This window comes from Dipodomys spectabilis, unplaced genomic scaffold (assembly GCF_019054845.1).
Source record: "Dipodomys spectabilis isolate Male_0828 unplaced genomic scaffold, ASM1905484v1 ptg000380l, whole genome shotgun sequence".
NCBI classification, from domain to species: domain Eukaryota; kingdom Metazoa; phylum Chordata; class Mammalia; order Rodentia; family Heteromyidae; genus Dipodomys; species Dipodomys spectabilis.
In genome coordinates this window covers 719,826-738,247 of record NW_024871057.1, presented here as the reverse complement: position 1 = coordinate 738,247, position 18,422 = coordinate 719,826, and the positions used below count along the sequence as shown (strand labels likewise).

The following is an 18,422-nucleotide window of genomic DNA, read 5'->3' as shown; positions in this document are numbered from 1 at the left end:
CCGGCACACGGTGGTAAGTTTAAAAAACAATTTCAAACAGTATCACCAGTTTAAATTGTTGGGTTTGTGGGGTGATACCTGTAACAGGAATATTAAATGCCTATCAGGAGAATTATTCTCATTTATTGGCCTGATTTATAAAAATGTGGTTTTCAGGGAAATGATAAGGTAACAGTAAATTTTATTTACATATGTGATTGTTTCAAACTGCAAATTTGGGTTGTAGGATAGCTGGGTGTTGGCTTTCATTCCTGGACTGATTTGTTGACATACATAATCTACTTTCTTCCTCAGCTGTTCTTACAGTAGAGTACATTGTTTTAGTCTTTTAATACTATAATCATGGCAAAATCAAGTTCCATAAAAGGCACAAATAGAGTGGAGGTGTCAAAAACCTATTTTATGTTCCTTTGTTCTTCTTTTGAACTTATTATTCTATTTTGTAAATTAGAAAGTTCAAAAATTTTCATCCCAAAAACATTAGAGTTTTTAAATACAGTAAGTAAACCATACAATGCAATATCAATTTCAAAGCTAATTTTTTTTCTGGTGATGTTGTGGATTGAACCCAAATCCTTATACATTAAGACTACATATACTTTGTCTTATATGCATGCCAGTACTGTGGCCTAGACCCTGTTTCTGAGTATTTCCATTTAAGGCTAGTGCACTAACACACACAGCTCCACTTCCAACTTTATGGGGATTAATTGCCTGGGTTGGCTTCCACCTGCTATCCTAAGATCTCAGCTTTCTGAGTAGCTATGATTACAGGCATGACCCACTGGCACATGGTATTATTTTTTTTTTTTTTTGTCGGTCGTGGGGCTTGAACTCTGGGCCTGGGCGCTGTCCCTCAGCTCTTCAGCTCAAGGCGAGCGCTCTACCACTTGAGCTACAGCGCCACTTCCGGTTTTCTGGTGGTTTATTGGAGATAGGAGTCTCACGGTCTCTCCTGCCCGGGCTGGTTTTGAACCGCAATTCTCAGATCTCAGCCTCCTGAGTAGCTAGGATTACAGGCGTGAGCCACCAGCGCCCGGCTTCATGGTATTATTTTTTAAATAGAGTCTCACATTTATGCCCAAGCTTGCCTAGACTTCCATTTTCCTTAGTGATGGTTCCTAGGTAGCTGGAATGATAGGCATGTGCCACCATACTCAGCTTTATTTGTTAAGGTGAGATCTCATAAGCTTCTTACCTGAACTGGCTTTGAACCACAAGTTCTCCTCCCTAGTAGCTAACGGTCTTCTTACACATTCCCACACAAGAAAAGACGCAAAACTACCAGAAGACATTCTATTAAGTAAATTACAAAAAATCTGTAGACAAGTTTACAGTGTAAGAATTGAGACAGAAATGTGTCTTGACATTTGTCCCCTCTCTTCAGGTCCATAAATGACTGCAAGGCCATAGTGAATATTGATTTGTATGTTTTATGTACATTTTATAATTAGATGAATTCACAAGATTAGAATCTGTGGTAGTGAGGACCAGTTGTCTATCATATATCCAACTCCCTTCCTCTATAGGAAAACAGCTTCTTTTAGAAGACCCATTACAGGGTTGGGGTTTTTTTCGGTCTTAGGGCTTGAACTCAGGGCTTGGGCACTGTCCCTGAACTTTTTTTTTTTTTAATTTAATTTTATTTTATTTTATTTGAGAACATACTGTACAGAGGGGTTACAATTACATGGGCAGGATAATGCATACATTTCTTACCAAGCATTGCAGCCTCCTCCTTTGTTTACCCTTCACCTCCCTTCCCAGCCTCCCCCCTCCCCCCACCCAATCCTTCCCCCCTCCCCCCCCCCCACACCGACATTGTGAAGCTCGTTTTTTTTTTTTCCTGTTTTCTGGTGGTTTATTGGAGATAAGAGTCTCATGGACTTTTCTTGCCTGGGCTGGTTTTTTGTTTTTTTTTTTTTAAATAGATTTTTTTTTTTATTGTAAAGCTACTATACAGAGGGTTACAGTTACATGAGTGAGGTTATGAGTACACTTCCTCTTGAACATTGTTACCCCCTCCATTGTTTTCCCCCTACCATCCCCTCCCTCCCTCCCTTCCCCGAGGTTCTTTTTTTTTTTTTTTTTTTTTTGATTGTGATTAAATGATTACATAATTTCAAAGTCACAAGTTCATTCTAACTTCCCTGGAGCAAATTGTCTACCACAGTCTGTAATATATAACAGTGTTCACATGTTATATACCATATTTGTGATCAGCAGCATGAGGATATTTAGTAGTGGTTCAACCAGATGAGCGGGAGTTCTTTGTTTCTTAAGTCCTGTTAGTTTTGTCGTATCACCTAACCTTTTGGATTTAGCATCCACTTATGAGGGAGACCATGACATTTTGTACTTCTCATTGTTGCAACAGGTCCACCTGAATCCTTAAACGACTTGTTTGTCCCCATCTCCTCCACAAGTTATACTGACATCAAATATAGTGAAAGCGGGGGGTTACACTGTGGGGGAGGGACATACAAAGCAACAAAGAAATAATCTTATAAATGCGTTAGAAACACATGCATGAAAGAAAAAAAAACATTAAAATACATATTTAAGGGTTCGTTTTCCTAACATCACATTATCTGACCTTTTCTGCTTGATTCATACATATACTAGATATTGCAAATAAGGGAAACCATGGGACCTATGTTTCTTTGGGCCTGGCTTACTTCACTTAATATAATTTTTTCCAAGCCTTTCCATTTCCTAACAAATGGGGAAATGTCATTCTGTCCCTGAACTTTTTTAAAGGCTAACACTCTACTACTTGAGCTACAGCTCCACTTGTTTTTTGTTTTTTGTTTTTTTGGTTTGGATTTTTGTGTGTGTGCTTAATTAATTGGAGATAAGAATCTAATGCAGGGGCTGGGAAAGTAGCTCAGTGGTAGAGAGTGCTTGCCTTGCATGCATGAGGCCCTGGGTTGGATTCCTCAGTACCACATAAACCGAAAAAGCTGTAAGTGGCGCTGTGGCTCAAGTGGTAGAGCGCTAGCCTTGAGCTGAAGAACTGAAGGACAGCACCCAGGCCTAGAGTTCAAGCCCCATGACCAACAACAAAAACAAAAAAGAACATTTGGTGGGGAAGGGGGGAGAATGGGAAGGGATAGGAAAGAGAAACAAAGAGGAGGCAACAATGCTTGATAAGAAATGTTCTCGTTATATTGCCCATGTAATTGTAACTCCTCTGTACGATATTCTCACAATAATAATAATAATAATGAAGCTAATGGACTTTCCTGCCCAGGTTAGCTTTAATCTTTGATCCTCATAGCTTAGCCTCCTAAGTAGCTAGGATTACAAACATGAACCACTCACTCTCACCTGGCCAAGTATAATCTTCTCTTTTTAAAAAAAAAATTATTATTATTATAAAGGTGATGTACAGAGAGTGTACGGAGAGTGTACATAAGTTATACAAGTGAGATAAGAGTACATTTCTTTTTTTTTTTTGGTGGGTTGTGGGGCTTGAACTCTGGGCATGGGCGCTGTCCCTGTGCTCTTCAGCTCAAGGCGAGCTCTCTACTGCTTGAGCCACAGCGCCACTTCCGGTTTTCTAGTGTTGTATTGGAGATAAGAGTCTCATGGACTTTCCTGCCCAGCTAGGCTTTGAACCGCAATACTCAGATCTCAGCCTCCTGAGTAGCTAGGATTACAGGCGTGAGCCACCAGCGCCCCACTAAGAGTTCATTTCTTTGTGAACAGTGTTACTCCTTCCCTCACTATCTCCTAGAATCTCCTCTTATTTTTTTTTAAAGTTCTAACACTTGTCTTCATGATCATTTTAGTATATGCTTACTTTTAATCTTTATTAACGTAAGTTTTTATATTTTTATTTTTTTGGTCTGTCCCGGGGCCTGAACTCTGGGCCTGCATGCTGTCCCTCAGCTCCTCAGCTCAAGGCTAGCGCTCTTGAGTCACAGCGCCACTTCCGGCTTTTTCTGCTTATGTGGTGTTGAGGAATTAAACCCAGGGCCTCATGCATGCAAGTATTCTACCATTGAGCCACCTTCCCAGCCCTGCAAGTTCTTGTAAAAGTCATGTAAAATCCACACATGAGAACTGAAAATGAACTTGCCTAGACTCAAAAGAGTTGGTTGTTAAGACCAGTATCCAAATTGCTTAACTCTCAGTTTCCCTATGTTCTCTGCCTAAGATTTATGTAGCCCCTTGTTCTCAGAAGATTGTTTTAACCAAATTTGACAGTGACCAAAATTATTCCAAGATCTGTTTAAATGTCTTGCTCTCTAATTTTTACTTCTGACATCCTGAAGTGAACCACTAATGAGAAAGGGAATTTCAGGGGAATGGGAGCAGGGGGTAGGCAGGTTCCTGCAGGGGAACTGGGGGAGCTAGGCAGACTGCCCAAACACTTCTCCTGGAAGCCATCTGGCAAGTGACACTTTGAAATACAGGGCCAGAATTTTCATATCTTTTCATTTTTCATGAGAAGCTAGAATATTAGGCATTGCTATGATATACTGGCACCTATGTCAAACTTCAAAATAAGAATTGTCTGTGGGCTGGCCAGTTTGTTTTAGTGGATTCCCCTTAATGCTTAAACTTCCTGTTCCTGGGCATCATTTTTTATTTTAAGAAAGAACCTAAACTAGTTCTAGGGCAGGTGAGTAAATGCTGCTGGGTTATATAGATGAGCCTGAAAACAACTAAACATATAGACAGGTCAGTCTAGCTGTTTGCTTTATGAATAATTTGCTTACATGTTTTTGACCCACATATTGCCCATAATGCAAAGATCATATGTTTATTACAAGTTAGAATTGATTTGTGTTTTGAAGTTAAATGCAGAATTCTGTAGTCTCATATGTTAGCAGACGCCATCCTTATCTAATACATGCAAGACTCTGGCATAGCATTATCATATGCTGAAATGCATATTTATCTTGTTGTAAGGCAGTAGACATTACTCAGCAGCTATAGCCCAAAAGTGTTACCCTCTCAGTACTCTCAAAAGTAGAATGTCTATCCAGAGCCTTAACTTAGTTTCCTAAAAAATAATGGGAGACATGGTTTTACAACATGGATTTTGGGGGTTGGACCTATGGTTCAAATGATAGAATATTTGCCTCACAAGCGTAAGACCCTTAGTTCAAACCCAGCTGCTACCAAAAAACAAATAAGAACTGATACAAAACCAAGATATGGTAAACAAAGGAGGAGGCTGCAATGCTTGATAAGAAATGTACTCACTATCTTGCCCATGTAATTGTAACCCCTCTGTACAGTATGTTCACAAAAAAAAAAAAAAAAACAAGATATATGTCTAAAGTGTAATTTTAGGTGATTGAGTAACTTCTTTTCCAGTAATACCAGAAAGTAGTCCATAGAATAAATAGCTAGGAAAACTCATTCATCCATGCATTTTAAAAAGTGCAGAAATTATAAGTGTAGAATTCAACTAATATCCAGTAACCTGCCTCAGTAACCTCCCAAATGAAGAGGTGAAATACTTATCCGTACTACTGTTAATGAGCATTTGACTTTGTGTTTAGAAACTGTTATGGTCCGTGCTTTTGTGATCATTCCTGAACATTGTCTTGGAGGAATTAGTTCTCATCCCTGTTTACTGTATGTGGGAATGTAAAAGCTGGGTCATAAAGTGTCTGTTAGCTTTAGTAGACACTACCATGTTTCCAACAGGTCTGAATCAATTCATACTTTACTAGCAGCTTGTGAGTTGCACTTCTACATCCTAACCACTGGTGTTTAGTCCTGAATTGAATTTGATGTAAGATTACAGAGACTGTAGTCCTTTTCCTTTGTCTATTGGCTGTTTATATTTTGTATAGTTAGATCTTTTATACTTTGGCTTTAAGCTTTTTCATAAGCTTACTTTTTTTTGCGGGGGGGGGGGGGGGGCAGGTTCCGGTTGTGGGACCTGAACTCTGGGCCTGGGCGCTGTCCCTCAGCTCTTCAGCTCAAGTCTAGCGCTCTACCACTTGAGCCATGGTGCCACTTAACGGCTTTTTTTTTTTCTGCTTATGTGGTGCTGAGGAATCGAACCCAGGGCCTCATGCATGCAAGGCAAGCACTCTACCACTGAGCCACCTTCCCAGCCCTTCATAAGCTTACTTTTAAAAATAGAGTAACTAAGTGGCGCTGTAGCTCAAGTGGTAGAGCCCTCGCCTTGAGTTGAAGAGCTGAGGGACAACGCCCAGGCCCAGAGTTCAAGCCCCACGACCGTCAAAAAACAAAAACAAAAAAACTATATAAAAATAGAGTAACTTTTTCATGTATGGACATTCTTTTATTTTTTTTTTTTTTGCCGGTCATGGGGCTTGAACTCTGGGCCTAGGTGCTGTCCCTCAGCTCTTCAGCTCAAGGCTAGCTTTACCACTTAAGCCACAGCGCCACTTCTGGTATTTTCTGCATATATGGTGCTGAGGAATCAAACACTCTACCACTGAGCCACCTTCCCAGCCCAGTGTGTGAACATTCTTAATGAAAAGGCTAGCTAGTTTTTCCCAGTGACTCCTTTGGAATAAACACGTTATTTTTCTCAAAAACAACTTCTGAGAGCTTTATCCCAAAAATGTGTCTTATATTAACTTAATAAACAAGAGGATACCTTAAGTAAAATATTCCTTTCAGGATATTTGATAAGAACAACAACAGAACTAATAATAAATAACAGTTAAAATAGCTTTGGAAGGGTTGGGGATTTAGCTCAGTGGAAGAGCACTTGTTGCCTGGCAGGTGCAAGGCCCTGAGTTCAGTCCTTAGTTCTAGTGGAGGTTGGTGGGGGGAAGAAGGAAACAGCTTTTGGAATAGATTTTTGCTTTTTTGGTTTTATGAATTCTGGTTGTTAATCAGAATCAGCTTTTAATTATTAAAACATTGCTAAAAATAGTAAGAGATAATTTAGAAGAAGAACGTGGCTTAAACCGAACTTGAAAATTTTTGGTCGGTCATGGGGCTTGAACTCTGGGCTTGGGCTCTGTCCCTGCACTCTTCAGCTCAAGTCGAATGCTCTACCGCTTGAGCCACAGCGCCACTTCCGGTTTTCTAGTGGTTTTTATTGGAGATAAGAGTCTCCCGGACTTTCCTGCCCAGGCTGGCTTTGAACCTCGATCCTCAGATCTCAGCCTCCTGAGTAGCTAGGATTATAGGCGTTAACCACCAGCGCCTGGCTTTTGAAAATTTTTATCTGTGTAAATATGGACAGTTTTTTCTTGGATATAGAATAATTTAAACTCAGGATTTTTTTTTTCAAGTTAAAAAAGTATCACCTTACAGTTTTATAAATGTGCTTTGTAAAGTTTCAGTGGCATCAGATTGTACTGTAGGTGTGACAGTCCCAGGGAAAAAAGTAAACATTTTCCAGTCTATTTTGTAACTGAAGTAGCATCACAAAATAGATGTTCTTAATAAGAGCTGCAGGACAGTAAAAGGTAGGACCCCACTGCCACCATGTGAAGAGGCGAATGCAGGCCCCACGACCAACCAAAAAAAAAAAAAATCCCAACCATTACATTTGCTTTGGAATCACTAAGAATCAAAAGATGATAAATATAAACATCCCCTTCCTCTTTCTTGGTAGTGTGGGCAACCCAAAATAACTTACATCGCTGTGATTTTAGGTGTTTCACTAATTGTGAAAATGAAGTTGTTTTCTATTTGTTTTTCTGAAAACAAAGCCTAATTCTTCAAACTGTTCATCATGTAAGTGGTCAAATCACTTTTTTTTATTTTAAACAGTCTTGTTTAGCAGGGAACTCATTACCCTCACAGTACTTTGTCTGCTAAATTAGCAAATCAAAACTAAACAGCCATCACCAAAGTCCCCCACCACAACCTGCTTGAAGGATTTTCGCAGTTAGGAACTGCAGAGACAGATGCTTAGCCCGTGCCTGGTGAACAGTTTAGCTGCAATAAAAACAAATGAGACCTACAGAGGGGGTGCTATGGGAACCTACTGATCAGACCTTAAGGAGAGTCACTATACCCTAAGTAGCAGGTCTATTGGGGGAATGTGTCTGTTCAGGATATTGGAAACCTGTGATGAGTTTACAGGGTTCATCTGTTCCCAAAGAGCAGATTTTATTGACAGCTTCACTTTTGGTTATGATGTCCTTCTTGATGTCTGCTGTGTTACCTGTGTTTTAAATATTTTTTCTTTCTTTTAAGTGAATCATTTTATAGGTGGAAATAAAAAAAATTGCGGATGACAAAATCTCATAAAGGAGATCTAATCATTACTTAGGAATGTAGAGATTTATAATTCAATTTATTGAATTTTTCATTAAGGTCTCAAACCAAAACTGGCAAGCACCAGAAGGACATGCACATGGCAGGCACTGATGTCTCACACCTGTAATCTTAGCTACTCAGGAGGCAGAGATCTGAGGGTCACACTTCTAAGCCAGCCCAGGCAGGAAAGTGTGTGAGACTTCTCTCTCCATTAAACTACCAAAAAAGCCAAAGTAGAGCTGTGGCAAATCTTATTAGAGTGCTGGCCTTGAATACAAAAAAATCAGGGAGAGTACCCAAGCCCCGAGGTTAAGCCCCAGGACTGGCACACAAAGAAAAGTAAGTTTGTGGAATATATACAATTACCCTTCTGTTTCTTGGGTTTGGAAGCTGAAAATACTAGATACTTACTGCATATAGAACTTTATGCTTGAGATCTCACTTTTTAAGTGCTTTACTCTGTGCTGTTGAGGTGAAGAAAGCCAAGTTGGCCTCCTAAAAATCAGATAGAAACAAGCATAAGGCTAAACATAGTACTACATTATTTTGAAGGGCAATTTCCCTCCCCTACCCTCCCCTCCCCTTCCATCCCATCCCCTCCCCTCCTTTCTGCCGGTCCTGGGGCTTAATTAAACTCAGGGCCTGGGCTCTGTACCTGAGCCTCTCTGTGCTCAAGGCTAGCACTCTACCACTTGAGTCATAGCACCACTTCTTGCCTTTTCTGTTTAAGTGGTACTGAGGAATTGAACCCAGGGCTTCATGTATGCTAGGCAAGCACTCTACCATTAAGCCACTTTCCCAGCCCAATTTTATTTATTTCTTTAACTTTTTTCCTTTCTTTGTTTTTGCCGGTCGTGGGGCTTGGACTCTGGGCCTGGTGGCTGCCCCTCAGCTCTTCAGCTCAAGGCTAGCGCTCTACCACTTGAACCACAGTACCACTTCTGGCTTTTTTCTGCTTATGTGGTGCTGAGGAATCAAACCCAGGGCCTCATGCATTCAAGGCAAGCACTCTACCACTGAGCCACCTTCCCAGCCCCCAATTTTATTTATTTCTTAATGAAGGTGGTGAATGTTCTTCCATGAACTTGTTCAAGTGACACTGATTATGAAGTATCAGTATTTGTCTTTCTTATTTCCCTTTGGTTAATGTTGGAAATTTATTGATTAGGTTGAATCCTGCCCTAAGGCCTTAGTAAAAAAGCTGTGATTTATAAAGTCACAGCATAATGAAAAAAGTGATAATGGAGAGCTTTGGGCAGACTGTGTAATGCATATTAGGCAATCTCCAAAGGTTGGCTTATTTTGTTGTTTTTATCAGAATAGTTACTTGTAAGAGTAGGATCCCTCGAACAACTTGGAGCAAATCTTGCTTCTGCTTTTGAAAATAGGCTCACATTTCTTCTTAAAGTCCAAACCATTCCTGTAAAGGGTAACAGCTTTTTACTGTCCTCTTTAGTCAATAAAAGGTGATAGTTAAATATGGTCTTAACTAGTTCCTTTCTACTTTTCCTTGAATACCATATTGGCTACCAAAGCATACACCCATACCCTTCCTGCCACCTTGGAACCAGTTCAAGATTTGGAGAGAAGAGTTTGTTTGGGGGTGTTTCCCTTTTCTTATCTCTCAATGAGCAGATGTTAGGGTTGAATTTATTTTGACCCTTCCATTTAAATTGGAACTGAAGCAAGAGTTTAAAGTACATCAGAAGAAAGTACTGAACTTTAAACATGCGTGATCCGAGGAGGATGGTGCGTACTGCATTCTCAGCCATTCTAGAACTTTCTCAGAGGTGACATCTTCATGTATAGGGAGACCTATAAGCTAACAGCCACTGCTTAAAAAGAAAATACTTTAAAACTATGTAAAGATCTCTGGCATTTGAATTGTGTTTGTATGTTTCACTGTACCAGTATTGCCTCTCGTATTCATGTTTTTGAAATTGATGTCAGAATAAGGTTAGAATTTTATTTGAAGACCTTAGAAGGGTGGGTATTTGCAAAGAAAAAGTATATCATTTGTGATTGATCTTCAAGGGAATTACAACATTGTAAGCTTTCTGTCGTTTTTGTCTTCTAAAGAATACAATTAAAGAGAGCTACAGATGGTTATTAGATAAAAGCTATCTAGCATCAATAAGAAGTAATTCTCTTCTTCATTGAGTATTGCTTATCTTTGCCCAGAATGCCTTGGATAGATGGTAGGCTTGAATGACTTATTTTTGACTGATCTTTTCCAGAGCCTGGCCCAACTAGAGAATCTGTGCAAACAGCTATATGAAACAACAGATACAACCACTCGACTTCAGGCAGAGAAAGCCTTGGTTGAATTCACCAACAGCCCGGATTGCCTGAGCAAGTGCCAGCTGCTCCTTGAGAGAGGAAGTGTACGTAAGATTTGACAAGTCCTGGAGAAAGGCCGAGGCTTAGGGGAAGTACTGTGTTTCTACACTTCAGGGATCAAACTGTACAGTCTCTTGATCCTTCTAGAAGTCACTGCTTTTACTATTTCATCTGTCAAGTTAGGAAGAAAGCCATGTGGTCCAATCAGGAAAATCTCTATACAATGTATGTCTGTCCTGGTAGTTGTTAAGCTTTCACCCAAGTTCAAAGTTTCACTCTCTGTTTTTAATTCTTAAGTGTCACCTCTGTCTGTTACAGAAGATAAAACTTTATGTAAATCACATTTCCTACCCAAAGTCTTTATCACTGTACAAATTCTCCCATCTTCTCTGCTTTTCCTACTCCACTTGCTATTCATTGCTTTAAAAGTCTAGGAGAAAATGGCTTTGACAATGAAAATTATTGGTAGTTGAGATTTTAGAATTCCTTACAGGTTAAAAATGGCATTGGAATAACCAAAGTTCTACTTCTAACAAAATGTAATTTAATGTAATTACTGTTTGGGGCAAGGTGCAGGTCTTAAAAGAACCTGTCAGTGCCATGAAAAGGCAAGGAGGGTCAGAATCCCACCTAGAGGTTAACAAATAGTGCCAGCCTTCTTTCAAAAAGTCACAACAGAATTGACTATCTCCTTTTTATGAACAGATGACTTTTTAGGGTTATCTACCTATATTACTCGTTTCACAGAAGAATTCAAGAAAAAGTACAGCTTACTATAATTATCACTGTGGTGAAGGTGAAAATAGAAATGATAATGAAGAATTGTGTCTTAAACAGCAATGTATACCCCTAAAGAATTCATACATAAAAATTTACTCTCCAGAGAATATCCTTTAGACTGATAAGAATTATGAAGAAGTAGAAGAGCTTAATTAGTTAAGAAAATAGAATTCTAAATTATTTTTTAGTTAAGTATTACACACATGACCACTCCTCCCTCCCTCCTTCCCCCAGTTGTGGGGCCTGGGCACTGTCCCTCAGCTCTTCAGCTCAAGGCTAGTGCTCTACCACTTGAGCCACAGCACCACTTCTGGCTTTTTCTGCTTATGTGGTGCTGAGGAATCAAACACAGGGCCTCAGGCATGAAAAGCAAGCGCTCTACTACTGAGCCACCTTCCCAGCCCTATGTATTTCTTTTAGATCACTCAATAGATCAGCTCTTAGAGTTGACTCCTTCCTGCTTCTGGAATGCACGTATAGGCTTGATACCAAGTTTGTTTTATACCTGGTAGTATTTGGTAACATTAACATAAATGGATAGCCAGTTGTCTTTAGGACTTTTAATTTTGTTACTAATTATCCTTAACCTTTGATTAGATTATTTTCAGTGGTGCAAGTCTATTCCTGATATATAATTTATCTAATCCATGTAGGAATGTTTACGTGATTCCTTCTTACACATTATGGCCACATAGAACATTATGGTGCTCTATGAAACTAAAAAGAATTTTTTTTGAGACTTTTTAAAGTTTTTAAATCTACACTTGAGAATAAGATAATGTTGTTCCATTGCTCAGGATATTAATTTTCTTTTCCACAAATAATTGTTTTGAAATTTACTACAAAACTGTCATATATTTCCCAGATCTAGAGCTGATAACTGTGCCTTTGGAAAGATAAAATTTGGAGATTAACTGTGCAGCATAATGTGGTAATTCCTCTAATATTTCCTTTTTTCTTCCTTTCTAATACCATATTACAGGAATATTTTAAAGTGAAAGTTTTTGAGACATCATTGTTAGATGTGAGTGACAGACCTTGTGACTGACTGAGTCCTTTTTACCTTTTTCACAGTCATCTTACTCCCAGTTATTAGCAGCTACATGCCTTACCAAGCTTGTATCACGCACAAACAACCCCCTACCATTGGAACAGCGAATAGATATTCGTAAGTACAGAATCTTCTGTTCTATCTTGAAGAAATTAGATTGTTTAGTGCTCTGGTAGTATTAGTTAAGTGTATGTATGTGGTAATGTACTTAAAATTGCTGAGCTTACAGACTATCTAATACATAGTTTTTTCCACAGTGTTGGACATAGAAATTTAGCCAGTTAGGGATGTACTTTAGATTCTCTGTTACGACAGTTTAAAATTCTGAACTTGAAAGTCTACCAATAATCTTAAATTTGGTATCCCGTTTCTCAGTAGCATATAGAAAATAATTTAAAGGGTCAAGAGTAGGTAGTTGACATTTGTCATTCTTTTGCTGATTATTATATTTAAATACATACACTCTTTATCTGGCAGGGTTCTCCATCATGTGAACTATTTTTGTCTTTCAGGGAACTATGTGCTCAACTATCTTGCCACGCGGCCAAAGTTGGCTACTTTTGTGACACAAGCTCTTATTCAGTTATATGCCAGAATCACAAAACTAGGATGGTTTGATTGTCAGAAGGATGACTATGTCTTCAGAAATGCAATCACAGATGTCACAAGGTTTTTACAGGTATGTATGGTTGATATACTAGTAGTGGGAGAAGCAACATAAATTTGTACGGTGATTATCTCTTTTTTTTAAGTTACATAAAATGGAATTACTTGTTATGTTCTCTTCTGCATTTTTTAACCTTGCCCATTCTTTGGAAAATGTTTTCATACTATTCCAAGATAAAATATCTTTTTGGATTTTAGTTTTCGATTTTTATTTTAGTACTGGAGATTGAACTCAGAGTTTTGCACTTAAAATACCTTAATTTAGGTGGTCACGCCTTAATATCTTAATAAATAATACCTTAATAATATAAAAATACCTTAATTTAATAGCAATCCTAGCTACTCAGGAGGCTGAGATCTGAGGATCAGAGTTCAAAGCCAGCCTGGGCAGGAACATCTGTGAGACCCGTATCTCCAAAAAACCTGAAGTTGAGCTGTGACTGAAGTGGTAGAATGTTTGCCTTGAGCAAAAAAACTTAGGGATCGCCTAGGCACTGAGTTATAGCCGAGGACCAGCCAGGAAAAAATAACCTTAATTGACTGATAACCTATAGGTGAACACTTTTTTTTTGGTCTGTTAAATGCTTCAATAAAAATCCCAGCACATATATCTTGTCAGACTTTGAATAATTGTATTTGTAGGGTAGAGTCCTAGCCTTGGAATTATTCAGTCATTTTTATTTTCCCAGGTCAATAGGCAAAAAAAAAAAAAAAATGGTATCTGGTTTGAGGTATGAATGAAACAGGACAAAAAAAATTTTTTTTGAGACAGGACAAGTTTTTATCTGTTAATTTACTACTTGTATTTATTTTTCAGTGAACTTCTTCCTTATATCTTATGCATATTTTTCCCCATAAATCTTGGCCTTTTCTTATTGTTGTGTGTAGTCTCTGTAAAATATACAACTGTATCTTGCAATTTATCTTTTAATGATAATGAAAGATACTATAATAACACTTATAGAAACTTTCAGAATGTGAAATTTTTACTTGTTGATAAGGTAAGCTTTAGCAGTCACTCTTTGTGGCAGTTGTCCTGCAAAACAGAAGGTTTATAGTAAAATTCATTGCTGCCTTATCAAGGCAGTTTTATTAATGACACAGGAGTTTTTTATTCAGGACTAGGTGTCTTCAAGTGTTGAAATAAGCACACGTCAGTTCTTTCCTCTGTACATTTTTCCTTTCAGGACAGTGTTGAATACTGCATCATTGGCGTCACAATTTTATCTCAGCTGACCAATGAAATTAATCAAGTAAGTGCTACAGCCTTCCTCATTGAAGTAAGTGACATAATTTTTCTTAAGTCTTGGTGTTTCTGCTATGTGTGGGATGATCTTTTTTGGCAGTTGTGTGCTTTTGCGGTAAGTGATTGATGCCCTTTTGAAACTAGTTCCATTGAGTTTTCCTCTGTAAGTGCAACCCTCCTCCTTCTCTTTGTCCTGGTCCTTTGGGAAATATTTACCCTCCCATCTCAGCTTTCCTTATTGGTGTTAATGTTCATTATAGAGATGAGAGTGGCTATAAGTGAAAATCATAGTGAAATATTGTCTTGCTGATAAAAGAACAATTCCAAAACAATCATAAAAGTGGAACCAGCATCATTTCTGTACCCTTTCTGTTCCTATACACATTAATGTATATTAGTCATTTAAAAATTAGTTCCTATATACTACTAGTAAATATTTTGTTAGTAATCTTTTCAAAGAACATGAAACATTCTGCTAAATACCACCTAATTTTTTAAATAATCAGTACTGTGACACTGCACTGCAGAGGAAACACCAGTGGCATTTTGTTTTGGTGTAATTTTTGCTTGTGCTATTATATTTTCAATGATTTACTTTTATATCCATCTAAAATTCTATAATTATTATGCAAGTCATTACTAGTTGTAACATCTCACCCTCAAGTTACCAGCATTAATAATATTTGCTTTAATGTTGCTATTGCTTATAATTATGCAAGCATTTTATTAACATAGTATTCTTTTAATGCAGTAGCTTACAGCTTATTAAAATCTGGAGTTCTTGCTGTATTCTCTGTTTATGCAATCTCCATTGTGATCAATCATTATCAAAATAATAGGTTGAACTTTTGAATTATCACAGGCTCCCTTATATAAGCACTTTACTTTTTGTTTTTTTGGTGGTCATGGGCTTGAACTCTGGGCCTGAACGCTGTCCCTCAGCTCAAGGCTAGCACTCTTACCACTTGAGCTACTGCACCATGTCCATCCAGTTTTCTGAGTGGTTTATTGGAGATCAGAGTCTCATGGACTTTCCTGCCTGGGTTGGCTTGGAACCAGGATCCTCAGATATCAGCCTTCTGAGTGGCTAGTATTACAGGCGGGAGCCACTGGAGCCCGCTTTACTTTTATCACTGATTTTATTCTCACAATTATCCTGTGAGGTCGGTATTGTGGTTATCCCTTTTTCTGGATGAGGAAACTTAGATAGAATGAGTGGTAGCTAAATAATTTGCTTACAGCTTCACCATTAGTAAAACAGTGTCTGAATTCAAACACAGTCTTATTTCACAGCCTGTTCTCCTAGCATGAAACCACTAGTACTTGTGTAGTAGGAAAGAGTACATTAACTAAGTACAGAAACTGTGAGCTTACTGTTCTCTTCTTGAAAGCTTGTCTCTCCCAAAATGCATGGATATTGATAGGAAAAGAAAACCTTTTCAGGATTTTATTTCTCTTTCTTGAGGAAGTGGTGAAAATGTCTGTCATACATAGTTATTGTATAAATTATTATCAGTATTATAATGATACCTAATATATAATCTTCGTTATTTTTGGTTGTCAAATTCAAATCAGAAAGTATATTTCTACCACTGTTACTATTAAACTTAGAAACAAAATCAAGGAAGACTTGATTTGATCTCAAAAATCTTGCTCAGGGCTGGGAAGGTGGCTCAGTGGTAGAGCGCTTGCCTTGCATGCATGGGGCCCTGGGTTCGATTTCTCAGCACCACATAAGCAAAAAGAAGTGGTGCTGTGGCTCAAGTGGCAGAGCGCTAGCCTTGAGCTGAAGAGCTGAGGGACAGTGCCCAGGCCCAGAGTTCAGGCACCATGACCGGACCCCTCCCCTTTCCCCCCCCCCCCCCAAAAAAAATCTTGCTCATATTCTTTAATATGGAAAAAGTAAAATTAGCATTCCTTTGGATGAACTGATCATTAAATAGAAGACATGTAAGTTTTCAGTGAATGGTTAAAAAATACACTGGATAATTTTGAAATTCTTGTTTTTAAAAAAAGCGTTTTACAAACTTTACAACTTTGGCGGGGGGGGGGGGGGGGGAGAGGACAGTTGTGTAGGAGGGAGAAAAGGGATGGTAAGGGAAAAACAAAGGAGTAGGCAACAATGCTCCATAAGAAATGTACTCATTACCTTGCTCGTGTAACTGTAACCTCTCTCTACAGTATTTTTAAAATAAAAACATACAAATAAAGGGGGGGAGGTTATTTTATTTATTTATGCCAGTCCTGGGTACTGTCCCCTGAGTTGGTCAAGGCTAGCACTCTGGCTTTTTATGTTTGTTTATGTGGTACTGAGGAATTGAACCCAGGGCTTCATGCATGCAAGGCAAGCACTCTACCACTAAGCCACATTCCCAGCCCTTGAAATTCTTTTATTCCATTTCTTGATGCCTACTATATGTTAAAAATAGATAGCATACTAATGACAAACAATTTCATCCTTAATCACAAAAATAAAAAAAAAAAACTCCATTAAAAGACAAAATAAGGAATGAATTAGATATTATAGACCATTTAAACTTAAGTTCTCACTTCCACTGTGTATAGAGAATATGTTGAAATAGCTAAGAAAAAGAGAGTATTACAGACTGTTGTCATTTAACTGCCATGAACTTACATGGCTTACTATTTTGGAAAATCTATAACAACTTCATTCCTGAGTGGTTTGTTTACCAAAATCCAACCTTTGTAACTATGTCTGGTTTTGTGACTAAGTCACAATGTGACATAACAATAATTACTAGCAGTGTCTTCTACTAATTTAAATTTTACTTCCCTAAGTACAGAAAAAAAATTAAATGTGAAGCAAAAATATTCATCCCTCCTTTTGTTTGTCCTCTGTAAACTAGAGAAAACTGAGATCCTGGCCAGTTGGGAGCTGCATCTTCTCACTAGATATGATTTAGCAGTAAATTTAAGCTTTAAAAATATGCTTTGTATTTATCTTGCATTTATTGAAATCTTTTCTGGTTTATTTGAAGACTACATGAAGAATTCTTGCCTTGCTGTTAATGCTTGTCTTGCTGTAACTTGGATTGGCCTCTTCTTTTTTATACAGGCAGACACCACCCATCCTCTAACCAAGCACAGAAAAATAGCCTCTTCTTTCCGTGATTCATCATTATTTGATATCTTCACACTTTCCTGCAATTTACTAAAACAGGTAGGATTGTATGTTGGATCATGATTCCCAGTTCCTTTTGAAGCCTGAAATGGTTAGGAATTCACTAGGGGTTATGCCGTGAACACTAATTAGTCATCCTTATTTCTAAAAATAAATATCTAAAAGTATAAAGTCAGCCAGGTTAACTATTGAGTTAGGAAAAGGATTGTGGTTTCTTCACTTAAAAATGTTCCTCCAGGTAAAGAACAGTAAATGAACACTCAGCTCATCCTCCTGTCTTAAGGAACCTAGTTTACCACAAAGTTAGAAATCTGCTGTCGTATTTTATAACCACATAAAATCTCTATTCAGAATGAAAGCATGTTAGCTTAATGGTATTTGGATTCTTAGCGTTTAGAAACAGGTTCAGAGTACTACATTGTTATACAAAACTAGGTTGACTCCTCTATTTCCTGCTGAGTTAAAAGTAGCAAATAAACAAGTAACATCTGTAAGAAAGTAGATTTTGAGTTTTTAACATCCATTTAGATTTAATAACCTGAAGGGGTAGACAGAATCACATCAGGAAATTGCCTGTTTTGAAGTAGACAGTTGTTTTCAGTTCATTTATTGATAGAGTTGAAGCAGGCAGCAAATACAATCTAAGAGTCCTATGCATTTATACCTATGTTTTAATGCTTTGTCCCTTTTGAAAGTTAAATGGGATTAGTCTGGCTTTCTGTGTACTTCTATGGGGGCTTTTTCGTTTTTCTTATTTTCTAACATTTCCCAATTTTAATTTCAGAAGCAAGTTTGCTCCCATTAATGATTCCCATCATTTATCCAATTATTTAGTTTTACTTCCGAATCCCTATATATGGTCTTTGGATTGGTCCAGGGTACCTAGCAAAGCTGTTTCACCCCCTTGGGAAAATAGCTTTTGAGAAAACAAAAAATCAAGTCCTCCTCACTGATGCTGTCAGAAATAGATGATGAGCAGT

The 18,422-nt window shown here is 38.0% G+C and overlaps 1 protein-coding gene across 2 annotated transcripts in view; it reads left to right on the top strand.

The window, feature by feature from the left end:
* The first annotated feature begins 9,803 nt into the window (after positions 1-9,803).
* The window catches only part of Xpo7 (exportin 7), a 41,720-nt gene continuing 33,101 nt past the window's right edge, over positions 9,804-18,422 (top strand). Inside the window, exons 1-6 of one of the 2 annotated variants that reach the window (XM_042667192.1) lie at positions 9,804-9,966; positions 10,455-10,601; positions 12,412-12,505; positions 12,901-13,067; positions 14,242-14,334; positions 17,377-17,481. In XM_042667192.1, coding sequence (XP_042523126.1) covers positions 9,946-9,966; positions 10,455-10,601; positions 12,412-12,505; positions 12,901-13,067; positions 14,242-14,334; positions 17,377-17,481 — 627 coding nt within the window. In that variant the 5' untranslated portion in view covers positions 9,804-9,945. The remainder of the gene's footprint in view (positions 9,967-10,454; positions 10,602-12,411; positions 12,506-12,900; positions 13,068-14,241; positions 14,335-17,376; positions 17,482-18,422) is intronic. The other variant, XM_042667193.1, reaches the window with a different exon arrangement.